At 42.7% G+C, this 14,685-nt stretch overlaps 1 protein-coding gene across 1 annotated transcript in view; it reads left to right on the plus strand.

Moving 5' to 3' along the window:
* Positions 1 to 14,685, plus strand: part of trpc5a (transient receptor potential cation channel, subfamily C, member 5a) — a 124,138-nt gene that overhangs the window by 45,287 nt on the left and 64,166 nt on the right. The window contains exons 2-8 of the mRNA XM_024287580.2: positions 3,114 to 3,154; positions 3,300 to 3,402; positions 5,078 to 5,328; positions 10,397 to 10,513; positions 10,578 to 10,640; positions 10,743 to 10,880; positions 12,282 to 12,488. Coding sequence (XP_024143348.1) covers positions 3,122 to 3,154; positions 3,300 to 3,402; positions 5,078 to 5,328; positions 10,397 to 10,513; positions 10,578 to 10,640; positions 10,743 to 10,880; positions 12,282 to 12,488 — 912 coding nt within the window. The 5' untranslated portion in view covers positions 3,114 to 3,121. The remainder of the gene's footprint in view (positions 1 to 3,113; positions 3,155 to 3,299; positions 3,403 to 5,077; positions 5,329 to 10,396; positions 10,514 to 10,577; positions 10,641 to 10,742; positions 10,881 to 12,281; positions 12,489 to 14,685) is intronic.

The raw sequence follows: 14,685 nt of genomic DNA on the forward strand, positions 1-14,685 counted from the left end.
CAGGATCAGCTCCTAACACACTCCTATGAAAATTTCCAATCACCTCAAGACAAAAATGACATTTTCTCTTGTTATAGCTTAAGTCTTCGGCGACTTTTGCTTAAAATCTATGAATTCTGAGTAAAGAGTTGAGAAAATAAGGCCATGTGACGTCAGATGGGGGGTAAAAACCTGGTTTATTCTACTTCTTGGTGCACCTCAGCCAAAAATTTATAAACTTTACTCATATAAATGACATCAATGCTAATGTAATACTTTTCTTCAACCAGTGAGCCACTATGGTTGGGTCAAAGAGCCACATGTGGCTCCGGAGCCTCAGGTTGCAGTAAGATTTACAGTATGTCAACACATTTTTAATAACTCAAAAGGAACATTTATTGTCTAAAAAGATGAGTCGCAGATAGTTTTTAAGTCTCTGCAGTCGAAAACAAAAAAAAAAACACCCAAAACAAGATGCTCCACTCTGTTTTTTTTAGTTTACTCAAGCAACAGACTCTATAAATATCTCCATGCTCCATCAGCATTTTGCTGCATCCCTGAACCAATTACAGCCTCGTTGAAATGCAGATCTATATCGCCGCTGCGATAATGGCAGCAATTTCCAGCCCTGCCTGAAGCATCTGCAGGATTCTGCCCGCAGCGAGCCCGAATACGTCAGACGAGTCTGCTGTCATCCAGACGCAGGTCCTCTCACTCATCCCAACGGACTCCCAATTAGAGCCCCAATCCGGTTCTACACGATGGCGATAAAGAGGTTACAGGACGGACATTTGTTCACTCATTTGTTCGATGAATTAATTCCAGATGGGAAATGTAATTGTTGCTACAGTTTGATGGTCAGTAAAACTCGCTGCAGTCATTATGAACTGGAGATAAGAGGGATCCTCAGCAGCTACAGGTGGGAGAACCCTCTGACTGCTGCTGTTACTTCTGTGTATCATCTCGGATGTGCAGGAAATCATGTTTCTTCTGCTGTTTACCTGGTTACTACAGAAGTGTAAAAAAAAGGGTTCAGTAGAAGAATGTAGTGTAGAGTTAACTGATTTGCGGTGGAGTGGGAAGCACAAAGAAATGGATCTTGAGGTTTAGAAATGTGTTAAAGGTTTCATCAGCTTCACAGCAGTTTATCAGAAGGCCTGCTGTTCACCTCTGCAGTCCTGAAGGAGGGTCTGGGCAAAATAAGACTTCCTCATGTTGGGATATGATGGTTGATATGGAAGGTGTTATAATAAACCACCTGAAGAGCGAAGAAGTCTAGAAAAATCACAAACTGTAAACCTTGGTCACAAATGTACTGTAGGTTTGTCCATGGATGCTCCAATTTAAAGGGTAACTAAACCCTGAATTAACTATTTTTTTGTCTTTTGACCTCTATAGATGCGGCTTTAAAAGTGCTGTCTATTGATCATTGATCAAAAATTTAAATAAACTTGTTTAATTCCTGAAATTATGGTTTAAAACTCCCAATGTGCTGCCCTCTACAGGTTGAAACAAGGTATTACAGTTGAATTTTGTGATTGGTTAACTGGTCCAAAAGGTTTCACATCGTCATGCTCTGCAGTTCCAGTGTAAAAGCCCCGCCCACAATTGAAGCTCACCACACAACAGTGTGAGCTCTTCCTACGTCGATGAGAGTGGCGTAACTAACGCCATGACGCTGAAAATGGCGTAGATCCCTCTGCGGTGCAGAAGCTGAGAGTGGCGGAGGTGGCCCCGCTTATAACTACAGATTTTTAAGGTTTTAGAAAATGTTCCATCTTTAGTTTTTTGTATATTTTACATTATTCCTCCTGTTGATCCCCAAATATTTTGTGATAAATGAATGTCTCCATTTGGGAGAAAAAAAATAATCTTGTCTTAAATTGGGACTCAAAGGAAACTTATAATGCTGCAATAGCGTATAGCGTTTGGTTGATAAAATCGATCTAAGCTTAACAGATCAATATCAACTCAGAAAAGTAAAGATTAATAACTCATAATGCTAAAGTCAGCTAGCTTGATGCTAACGTATAATGTTATTCCCCATAGGACGGCTAATGCTAACGCTCAGTCGAGCTAAACATACATGAACATCTTTATAAACTCACCGAAGGAATCTTTCAAATTCTTTTGAAGAAAACGATTTTTGAATTAACCGTTTGTGGTGTAAAACCCTTCTGGATTAAAGTGTAATGCTATAGCGCGATCGCCACCTAGTGGCCAAACTGAAACGCCCTCAAGGAAAGCTTCTCTTTATTCTATTAACTGTCTCATTATTATTTCACGATTAAACTATACAGTATGTGAACTGTTTCTATAAATATACTAGTGCTAGTAGAAAATACTAATACTATCAGACTATACTTAACACAAAACATCTACATCTAGATGTGCATAAAACATGAATAACACCTTCCAGGTGGGTTCTGTGACCCAGAAAGAGTCCTTCACAGAATAATATCCAACACTCAGTGGCTTCAGGTGCACTTTCCTCCCACCCGTCCTTTAATTTACCTCCTGGGGTGTCGACAGCGCCGCCAGAGCAGCTGGAGGCGAGCATCTGTGCAGACTGCCGTTTGCCCCTCCAGTATCAGTGTTCGACCAGTGTGACCGACCATATTCTGATGCCAAACGGCCTCCATTCCCCGACTGCATGCTCAGTACCCACTGAAGCACCAATCAGAGATGAACCTGTTTTTACGACGGTAATTGTGTTTTATTCTCCGTCAGACTCTGAAACGCGCCGGTGTCTGTCTTCCTCGTAAAGTGAATCCCACGCCGAGCTGGAGGATGTAAAACATTCGGAGTCCGTCTTCACTCAGAATAAACAGTTATTATACGGAGCAGTAAGTCACGCTGATGAGGACTTAAACAGAGACGCCAACGAGCAAACAAGACGACGGATTACAAGCATTAAGACGAGCAGCGAGACCAATGATGGCCGGTGACGCTCTGTTTGCCGTGTTCTTGTGTCCAATCATTAATCCCTCAATCGTACACAGTGAAGTACTGCAATAAACACTGAAGTACTTCAGGGTTCTACGTCTTCACCCTTTGTTTAATGGGGTTGACACTACGACCAGCCAACACCAGCTTATTTTTTTTGGTGAAATTGGTCTTTTTCTGTCTTTCAGGTGTCCAGATGAATCCTATGACACAGCTGTACTACAAGAAGGTAAGGGACTAACTTAGTCACATGACCCACCTGTAAGGACAGTTGGGACTGAGCCCTAAAACCAGGGTTACTCTGAACCACTTCAGGACAAACCAGCTGAAAGGTTTTGGTTTTTAACTCATGTATTTGTTCTTTGGTCTCGCAGGCGACGTATTCGCCGTACCGCGACCGCATCCCGCTGCAGATCGTCCGGGCGGAGGTGGAGCTCTCCGCGGAGGAGCGGGCCTACCTCACTGCAGTAGAAAAAGGTAAACAGACAACACGACCATCTGTCCTCTCAACTCCAGCGGTTCCCTTCACGCTGCTCCTCCAGACTCCTAAATGAGGCTGATAGCTCAGCAGCTGGCCGCTCAGACGGACGCTGGTGCATCTCAGCACAGCCAATCACCTGAACACCCTTTAGCAGGAAGTTATCTTCACCTTAGCAAGCTATCGTGAGTCGAGGCCCGGGGGCCGGATCCGGCCCTCTGGGTGATTCTATCCGGCCCTCCAGATCATTTTATTTTATTGTTAAATGCCCGATGTTACTTGTCTAATTTTGAAAAAATATATTTTTATGTTGAGTAAAATATTGAAAGTTATTTAAGGTTTAAGTTGATTTAATCTGGAATATTATTCCTGCCTTTTTATTATTCTTAATTATAATAAAAAATTTAAGGCTTTAAAGTTTAAAAAAATTTCATTCTGCTAGTTTTTTGTGCTTTTTTAGAATTTACAAAAAAATTTAGGCTATTTTGGAGTTTAGTTAATATTTCAGCTACATGCTAGCTGTTTTAGCTAAATTGGGCTTTTTTCTGTTTTTTAGGCAGTTTTTGAATTTAGCTAATATTTACATCTTAGCTGTTTTGGCTAATTTAAGCTTTTTCAGTTTTTAGGATAATTTGAAGTTAAGCTAGGTTTTCAGCTACATGCTAGCTTTTTTGGCTAATTCAGGTGTTTTTGTTTTGTTTCTTAGGCTGTTTTGGAGTTTAGCTAATATTTCAGCAACTTGCCAGGTGTCTTGGTTAATTTAGGCTTTTCTTTTAAGTTTTTTTAGGCAGTTTTTGAGTTCAGCTAATATTTGCATGTTAGCTGTTTTGGCTAATTTAAGCTTATCTCAGTTTTTTTTTATATATATTGAAAGTTAGCTATTTTTTCTGCTAAATGCTAGCTATTTGACTAATTTATTTTGTAGTTTTAGGCTAATTTCTCATGTAGCTAACATTCTAGCTGGCTATCAGCTTCAGTGATTTCAGCTATTAGCTTCAGTCATCAGCTTCAGTGTTTTCAGCCATTAGCTTCAGTGTTTTCAGCCATCAGCTTCAGTGTTTTCAGCCATCAGCTTCAGTGTTTTCAGCTATCACATTCAGTGTTTTCCTCTATCAGCTTCAGTGTTTTTAGCTATTAGCTTCAGTGTTTTCAGCTATCAGCTTCAGTGTTTTCAGCTATCAGCTTCAGTGTTTTCAGCCATCAGCTTTCAGTGTTTTCAGCCATCAGCTTTCAGTGTTTTTAGCTATCAGTTTCAGTGTTTTTAGCTATTAATTTCAGCATCTTCTGTGGCCAAATTCAGCTTACAGCATTCACACTAGCATTATCTCAGGTAGTGCTATATATCTAGTTCATAATTATGCTATAAAGTTACATTTTAAAGTTTCAAAAATGTAGTTTTAGAGTGTTTAATAAATGTTTCTCCTGACCTTAAGGTGTGTTTTTTAGCCCCTTGTGCGATTGAGTTTAACACCCCTGAGGTAAAGGAACTTGGAGGTCTGTGAGGACTAATAGAGCATTGGAGGAGTGCAGCTAAAGGTGGTTTAGGTGGTTTTACTCATGTAAACAAGCAGAATATAGAGTTGACTCTCGAGTTCTGCCGTCATTCCATCCCAAAGAAGTATTGTAGTTTTCTCACGTTCCCTCCCTAATCGCCTCCACCCTCCCGTTCTCCAGGTGACTATGCCGGCGTCAAGCACGCCCTCCGCGAGGCCGAGGTCTACTACAACATGGACGTGAACTGTCTGGATCCGCTGGGCCGCAGCGCGCTCCTCATTGCCATCGAGAACGAGAACCTGGAGATCATGGAGCTCCTGCTGGACCACGGCATCCACACGGGCGATGCCCTGCTGTACGCCATCAGGAAGGAGGTGGTGGGTGCCGTGGAGCTGCTGCTGTCACACCGGAGGCCCAGCGGGGAGAAGCAGGTCGGACGCTTCATGTGTCGGAGACGTGTTTGTGTTTCCTCATCTGTGTCTTAACGCATAATGAGCTTTCCATCCGTCCTCTGTAAAGCTCGGCGCCGCGTTCTGCTGAGGGGAGGGAAATTAAACCGCTCGTTTAGCAGACAAGCTGTGAAACAGGATTTACAGGCAGACGCTGCGTTTGTCCGCCGGCTGCATTCGTCATGTGTTTGGAGGGACGTTCTGCAGCCGGATGTGGACGAGAACCAAGGATGGGAAACAAAACGTCTCAAGGAAAAGACGATGGGGGAGCCAGCTCTGCCTATCCATTCATTTCTGGACTCCAGTTGTTGGGTTCTGTGTCTCTATGGCAACCAAGACTTGGCTGATGCTGAGGATTGTGGGAAGGATGTTTTTGGGGAACATCTGTGCTGATTTCTTTTTTGTTTGTTTGTTTCCCTGCAGATGTATCTCTGTAAAGAACTTTGATTCTCCTCTGTGTACAAAAGATTGAATTATATAAAAAAAACTCAGGACCGGGTGTGGTCCTGGACATAGTTACGGACACGGGACCAGAACCGGGTCAGGGTTAGAGAACCGGTACCAGTCTGCTCTGCGCCCCGGTACCAGTCCCTAGTTGGGGACCCTTATATGTGGCGCTGTACCATCAGCCTTCAGACCGGTACTGGTCCACATCCAGAGCGTCAGGGAACTCTGATTTATGCATTTTTTTCCCTATCTGTGGCGGGGTACCAAGCAGTCCTCAGACAGGTTCTGGTTTGCAGCCCGAAGTTTGAAAAACCCTGATTTTTGCATTTTTTGTACCCATTTGTGGCGCGGTACCAAGCAGCCCTCAGACTGGTCCGCTATCCGAGGGTTGGGGACCCTGATTTTTGCATTTTTCTGGGTTTGTGTCGCGGTATCAAGTAACCCTCAGACTGGTCCACTATCCAAGGGTTGGGGGGCCTAGATTTATGTATTTTTTTCCCTATCTGTGGTACGTCACCAAACAGCCTTCGGACCGGTACTGGTCCGCATCCTGCATTTTTTTTTTTATATGTGGTGCTGTACCAAGTGGCCCTAAGACCGGTTCTGGTCTGTGTCCCAAATTGGGGACCCCTGATTTATGCATTTTTACCCCATCTGTGGTGCAGTACCAAACAACCCTCAGACTGGTCCATTTCCTGGAGGTTGAGGACCCCTGATTTATGCATTTTTTTTTTTCTCTATTTGTGGTATGGTACCAAGCGGCCCTAAGACCTGTTCTGGTCCGCGTCCCAAGTTGGGGACCCTTGATTTATAATTGTTTTTCCTATCTGTGGTGCAGTACCAAGCAGCCCTCGGACTGGTCCGCTATCCGAGGGTTGGGGGGCCTAGATTTATGTATTTTTTTCCCTATTTGTGGTACATTACCAAGCAGCCCTTGGACCGGTACTGGTCCGCATCCTGAGGGTTAGAGACCCCTGATCTACAATTTTTTTCCCTATCTGTGGTGCAGTACCAAGCGGCCCTCGGACTGGCCCTAAGACTGGTTCTGGTCTGCGTCCCAAATTGGGGACCCCTGATTTATGCATTTTTTCCCCATTTGTGGTGCGGTACCGAGTGGCCCGGAGGTGAGGACCCCTAATTTAATAGGAACATCCAGCACCTTGAAAAACGAGGAGCTGGGGACAGCCAGAAAGTCAAAAAGGGAGGGACCCGAACCAAACGTCCATATATGACAGTTGGAAGTGAGAATGTGTTGACTTTGTCCCAAGGCAGCAGCTCTGGAAAAACGATGGGTTGTAGGAGGAAACAAGTCATGGACAAACTGAAACAAAAAAACTGTTAAAAAGAGGAGAAAAATCAGCAGGTAGAGTAAACCAGATTAGGAAAGACGAGGAGGAGGCGGAGGGAGATGCAGATGAGGAGATGATTTCTTTGAAGTCTGATAAAAAGCTGGATGTGTGTGGAGTAGAAGTCACGGCGCGGCTGATGTGTTAGCGCTTACAGCTGAAATCATTTCCTGCCGTTTCCTTCAGTCAAGTCTTCCGCGTCGCTCTGAGAGAGCAGGAGAATGAGCGCCAATCTGTGGGAAAATAGGTCAGCCATCATCTTTTCGGTGCAAACTTTATCTGGATTTGCTGGTAATTGATTAATTTGTTGCCTCAAAGGAAGTCTGACAGCTGCAGTTTGTCCAGCGCTCCTCTCTCTGCATTCATAAGGAGTCCGAGAGACAAACCCAAAGGAAAACATTCACGTTTCTGAACGTGTCAGGAGAAAAGGAAAGTACTCGGCCGTCATTATGAGCTCAAATAAAGCAGAGGATGAGAAAATGTTATTAAATCAGTTGATTTCAGCATCTTACATCCTTCTTTTGGGTGTTTTGTCTCTGCGTGATGGTTCCTCTGCATCCTTCATGGAGGCACGTGTCTTCTGCTCTGCTCAGCCTACAGTAAAGCTGCAGTTACAGTAGTCATGAATTAATCAACCCCAGCAAACATCAAATACCTGACTGTGTGAACGCCAGCCCAGCAGCTGTCTCCGCCACAGCAGGAGAAAGGCGGCACCGGCCAATGAAGATGGAGAGATCAGGGCAGAGGGAAAGCAGGGAGGGGGGGTGCAAAGGTATGAGGAGCAGATGGGAGAGGAAAAGGGATTAGAGGATGGAGAGGTGAAAAAAGAGGAGGGAGAGTAGGAGGTGAGGAAACCAGAGGAAAAGACAGAAACCCTCTTCCACATTCTCCCTCTGAGAGATGAGAGCGAGGGCACATGTGCTCCTCTCTCCTCCCTTCTTCCTCTCTTCTTCTGTTCTTCCTCTCCAGGTCTCATGGAGCTGCTGCTATACTCATTGAGTTTCTGCAGCGTTCAGGCTTTTCCAGATTTGACAGGATCTTTTGTAAACAGTTGTATGTACAGTTTTTAAATGAGCAAACTTCAACAACTTTCTGTGGTGGACATTTATGTACAAATATTGAATTAAAAAAAAACGAGTGTTGAGACGGGTTTAATGATGGACAAGAACTGCATTCACCTAAGTGAAGCCACGATGGATGGATGGATGGATGGATGGATGGATAAATTATTGGTTACATGGATGGCTGGATAAATATTGGTTGGTTGGATGGATGAATGATGGATGGATAAATTATTGGTTACATGGATGGTTGGATGGATGGATGGATGGATAAATATTGGATGGATGGATGGATAAATATTGGATGGATGGATGGATGGATGGATGGATGGATAAATTATTGCTTACTTGGATGGATGGATGGATGGATGATGGATTAATATTAGTTGGATGAATGATGGATGGATAAATTATTGGTTACATGGATGGTTGGATGGATGGATGGATGGATGAATGATGGATGAATAAATTATTGGTTACATGGATGGAGGGATGGATAAATATTGGTTGGATGGATGGATGGATAAATATTGGATGGATGGATGGATGGATGGATAAATATTGGATGGATAGTTCGATGAATGATGGATGGATTAATATTAGTTCGATGAATGATGGATGGATTAATATTAGTTCGATGAATGATGGATGGATAAATTATTGGCTACATGGATGGATGGATAAATATTGGATGGATAGATAGATGGAAAAATGGACATTTAAAAGATGGTGCGAAGTGGATGGATGGAGCATTGATGGATAAATATTAGTTGGATGGATAAATTATTGGTTACATGGATGGATGTGTGGATGGATGGAGGGATGGATAAATATTGGTTGGATGGATGATGAATGGATGGATGGGTGGACGGATAATGACTTTGTCTTCATTTTTCCCTAAGAAGGATCAAGTTCTGTTAACTTTTATAACATTCAGCTTTTGTGTAAAATCCCTTCTTGTTAAATAATGACGTGAAGGTACAAAGAACTGAGCAGGAATGCTGCCACGGTTATAGAAAACTGAACTCCAAGATCTGAGAAATTCTTCCTGTGAAGTTTCTCCTTCAGCTCAGTGTATCTCAGAACCTGCATGTTGTTAGACGGTGGTCTTTTCATGGCGTTTGGACCTCTCTATATGAAAGCTCTGGAGTCTGTCTCAGACATTCTTCCAGGATCCATCTCATCGGGCTTTCAGTCCTGCTGCTTTTGTCGCTTTGAGCTTGCCAGGCAGCCAGAAATAACTCCAGACTCTCTTTTAAATTTTGAAAGGATTAAATATGTACGGTGTCAGTGAGCGGTGGAGGAGCCGAGGCTGTGGGTGGAATTAGTTCATCTGGACAAAGGCGCAAACTCGTCTGGGGTCTTTACCTGTCGAGCTGGAACTGAAGTATTGCTTTGAATGTTATGACATCGACTCTTCCAGGAGAAGTTCAGTGTCTTCCTGTGCTTAATAGAGACATCGTGGATTAAAATAGTTTTCAGTTTCATTATCCGTCTGGATTAGGACTGTATTTGTCGTTTGGCATAGATCTGTCCTAGAATACCAGTTTGACATTAAGACAGATCTCCAGCAAAAGAAGCTGGTCTGTGTTTACATTAAAAATGTGCTATATACAGGAAATACCTGGCAGAGAACCATACTTCATGTTGGGCTTCAGGTTCTTGAGTTTCTGCATGAACGTTTTCAATGGTTATTTAAGAAAGAGAACAAATGCTTACGCTGGATTTCCATTGGTGCGTCTCCTTTGCGTGGAGAGTGATTCTGACGACTGTCAGTTAGTTTACATCGTCTCCGTTGCGTCTCCGGTCTGTCCTTTCTCCCTCCCGGTTTCCAGAAGAGTACCACAGTGTCATCAACATACAAACTTCATCAATCAGGCCCCCTGTCTTCTCCTTCCTCACTTAGTCCTTATTTTGTGTCACCAATGTTGCAATGGTTTTGTACTTCTGGACAACAGTGTTAATACAACATGTTATCATGTGGGCATGTCACCTTTTTTATGTTCAAAGTAACAAAAGCTTTTATTTTGAAATGCTGTTTCTTGTGAATTGGTTGGTTTGGACTTTTTAGCTGTGAAATTAAGTCTCTTTTGGATTCTGCTGGTTTCATGTCTGTCCGTTGGGGGGTTCCACCCGGGTAACATCCCTGAACTGAATTGATTGATTGAATCGGGTTTTGCATTTTGTTTTCTTCAGGTCCCCTCCCTGATGATGGACAGCCAGTTTTCAGAGTTCACGCCGGACATCACTCCCATCATGCTTGCTGCTCACACCAACAACTACGAGATCATCAAGCTGCTGGTCCAGAGAAAGGTAACCCCAATGCAACGTAGAAGTCTTTAGTTCAACCAATTAAAAACTTTGTTTTCTTGTCTAGGTCACCATCCCGAGGCCACACCAAATACGATGCGACTGTGTCGAGTGTGTGTCCAGTTCAGAAGTGAGTAGGAAAAATGACCAAAGCAGGAAGACAGAGGGACAGTACATCCAGACTATGACATATTAACCTTCGTGGGTCGTTGATCCATCTGTGCTCCTGTAGGTCGACAGTCTGCGACATTCCCGCTCTCGACTCAACATCTACAAGGCTCTGGCCTCGCCATCGCTCATCGCGCTGTCCAGTGAAGACCCTATCCTCACCGCCTTCAGACTGGGATGGGAGCTCAAAGAGCTCAGCAAGGTAGGTGGGGGAGCCTACTTAGACACTTGACCCCCTTTTCCAAAAGTACGTGGCTGCAGACATCAAGATGGTGCCAAAGAATCATTGGCCGGAAGCGGAACTCCTAAAAAAATACTTTATTTTAACTGCCGAGCCATAACATTTTTCCCTGTTTTAAGCTTTAATAAAAGTGTTTACAATTCTGAACACATTTTTTATGTTAGTTTCAAAAAGAATAAACATTTTTTGCCCAATTTTAAGATAATCTTGCTCACAAAAACTTTATTAGTAGTAGTTTACTATCTATTATATTAGTATAGTAAAGTAGCATTTATACTAGTATTGTATATTCTAGCATATTTTATACAATCTATTATATTAGTATAATACAGTAGTCTAACATATTAGTATTGTAAAGTATTGTAGTATATTTGTATAGTATCTAGGATATTAGTGTAGTACAGTGGTCTAGTATATTAGTAAAGTATAATTAACTAGTACGTTAGTATGGTATAGTGTCTAGTATGTCAGTATAGTACAGTATAGTGCCCAGTATTTTAGCATAACATAGTGTGCAGTATGTTAGTATAGTTTATAATATGTTAGCATAGTATAATGTCTTGTTTGTCAGTATAGAATAGTGACTGGTATGTCAGTATAATGGAGTATAGTGTTTAGTATGTTGGCATATATAATGTAATATAGTAGAGAAGTATAGTATATTAGCAAAGTATAGTTTATAGTAAATTAGTATGGTAGTCCAGTATATTAGTATAGTGTAGAAGTCCAGTGTATATGTTTATTATAGTTTAATGTTTAGTATATTAATATATTATAGTAGTCTAGCACATTAGTGCAAAATTTGAACAAGTATTACGACAACAAAAGCATAAAGACATGCTAAAAAGTTAACTTTAATTTAAATCACTAAATCTATTCAATTCTTCATCGTCTCTGTCGCTTTAGACTAATTCTGTCTGAGCTGCGTTTCTTCTTCTGTGTTGCTGTCAGTAGAAATACAGAAACCTACAGCGCTCTCTAGTTGTTGTTGGAGGTAAAACAATAAACGTGAACATATTTATTTTTCATAAAATCGTACTTTTGTCGCAGGGCCATATCTACTGCCAAACTATAAAAAAAATGTGTCTTATACTCAAATACAATATTTAATGGATTATTTACAAAGTCAGTAGTCATTTAAAAACTTTTTGACTGCTTTTTTTCTCTTTGCAGTAGTAAAACAAATTAAAAAAAGAAAAAAAAGCTTAGTAGAAGTTGTACAATGTCCTTTTCCGGTTGATGATTCCGGTCCATCTCGTCTCCAGCAAGGTCTCTCTCTGGAGTTTAAATCTCAAACTCTCAAAGGTCTGTGTCTCTATGGTCATTGCTCCCTAAAAACTGTCCATGTCCGCCTGATTTCAGGTGGAGAACGAGTTTCGTCAGGAGTATGAGGAGCTTTCCCAGCAGTGCAAACGTTTCGCCAAGGACCTTCTGGACCAGGCCAGAAGTTCAAGAGAGCTGGAGACCATCCTGAACCACAGGGACAGCGACCAGAGCGAGGAGCTGGACCCCAGGCAGTGCCACGACCTGGCCAAGCTCAAACTCGCCATCAAGTATCACCAAAAAGAGGTAGGACCCGTCCTGAACCGGATGATTCTGAAGGGGGAACGTATGGAGGACACAGTCCTGCCTCACATGAATGAAGGGAAGGACGTCGGTGGGCCGCTAGTGAGGGGATGAAGTGTGAGGATGAAGGAAGAGAGGTGGAACGGCTGCCTCTGAGCAAGAATGAGGCCATACAAAGCCAGCAAACACGGAGGAGAGATTTACGGGGCAGAAAGAGAGGAAAACCAAGAGCTCAGTGGATCAAGTGAGCGCCCGAGTGCAAAGGAGGTGGAGATTTGACGGGATAGAGTCTGAGAACAAACCAGAGTTAGAAACCCCCCAAGGCCATCTCCGTCTTTCCCTTTTCCATCCGCTTGTCTGTTCCGCGGCGCTTCCAGGGGGAGGCTGCCAGACAGATGAAAGCAGGAGCGAAAGGACAGAGCGAAGGCAGGAGATAAGAGATGACAGGACCCATGCTTAAATGGACCCGAGGAGTCAGAAGAGCAGGAAGTGCTTCTGTCTGGAGTGCAGGCCGGTGACACAGGTGGAGATCTGAGAAAAAACGCCTCAGGTTTATGAATCATTAGCTGGGAAAGTTGTATCCATAAAACTTTGTTTTTTTGATAAATCCATCACTTTTTTTCATGGTATCAGAGCAGAAGGAGGAGGCCCCAGATATGAAAGTCAGAACAGAGGAGGTGAAAAGCAGTTTTCCCATTGGTTAGTCCAGGGGTCGGCAACCTTTAACAGTAAAAGAGCCTTTTGGTTTCGATTCTATTGATCAAAACCTAGAAGGAGCCGTATAATCTTACTTCAAGGAAATTTGGATTTGCATTCATGACCTTCTGTTGTTTAGTAATAAATATTAATTTTGTCATTTTTTTGGCACGAACTAAAGCAAAAATATAAAAAGAATCTCTCAAAATGTTTTTATTGTTTTTATTACAAAAAAATGCTATTTTATTTACTTAATTATTGTGTACTTTTTACCCTCTTTGTCCTTTAGTAGTCTTATACCGTTGGGTTTTGTTATTTTAGTTTGGGGTTTGGTAGTCTTAGTTTTCAGGCTTTGTTTATTTGTTTTCTTTTGGTTCGGAGGAGCTGCTGACTCCAACAGTCAACATGACTGGGTCAGCAGTCTCCATGACTTATTTTATGTTTGTTCAAGGAGAGATAAAAGAGACACGGGGATCTGGAGCCGCAGGTTGCAGAAACCTGGATTAGACCAAATTTATCCAAAACCCGCCCCCTTCCCCGTCACTGTCGCTGAGAGCTCTCTGTTTACATGCTCGTCTGCTAGCTACATCTAGTTGTTCAGTTTAGACCCACGTTCCAGCTTAGACGAGAAAAACAAAGACGTTTATGGATCTAGTTGTCTGCAAGTGGATGGATCAAAATGGGGCGGAGCAAGGAGTTTATGGCTCCGCCCACTATTTTTTTTCTTTTTTCTTGCCTGCTACTGATCAAATTGAGAAATATTCTTCATACTCATCCTCCATCGTCACAAAAATGCCATGAAAACACAATTTTCATCGGAGTGGGTCATTTGAAACACCGTCCAGGCTGTTGAGAAGCTGATTGGTCGTCTTTCTCCGACCATTGAGCTTTAAATGTGCAAAGTCAGCACTTCAACAGCGAACCTGCAGCTACTAAATTCCACTTGATTTACTGTGAAATCTTTAGCTCCCATGCTGTACAGTTGACCTGAAGGGAGTCCAGACTGCGCTCTGCTTTCCCGCCATCTTCCACCTGCACCTCGCTGCTGAGCGGTGGAGGTCTCCTGCCATGAAAGTTTAATTTTGAAAACATCCGGTGGCGTTCGGAAGGCAGTGGGAGCTGTCCGACGAGAATAAAATCTTCAATTGAGGAGGAAAAAGGTTCCTGTATGTATGTCAGAGAACCGGCGCCGCTCAGGGAGAGTGAGAGGCAGACGCCGCCATGTTCCACGCTCTTATATAACGCTCTACTTTTACATCGTTTGATTAAAAATGCAGGTTTTTATCCTCAAAAGTTTATATGTTATTTGTACTTTTACAATTTAAAGTCAATTTAAAGGAACGACTCGGATCTTTGGGAGATTTTTCTGGTTTCGGTCCGATTCCACATCAGCTCCACCTCTGGTGTCTCGGTGACATCACTCAAACGTTGACGAGCTCCGTCACTCGCTTACATAAGATCCTCTCCTCCTCTTTTTCGTCACCTTTTCTGGCGGCTCCCCCCC

This window comes from Oryzias melastigma, linkage group LG18, assembly GCF_002922805.2.
Source record: "Oryzias melastigma strain HK-1 linkage group LG18, ASM292280v2, whole genome shotgun sequence".
Taxonomy (NCBI): domain Eukaryota; kingdom Metazoa; phylum Chordata; class Actinopteri; order Beloniformes; family Adrianichthyidae; genus Oryzias; species Oryzias melastigma.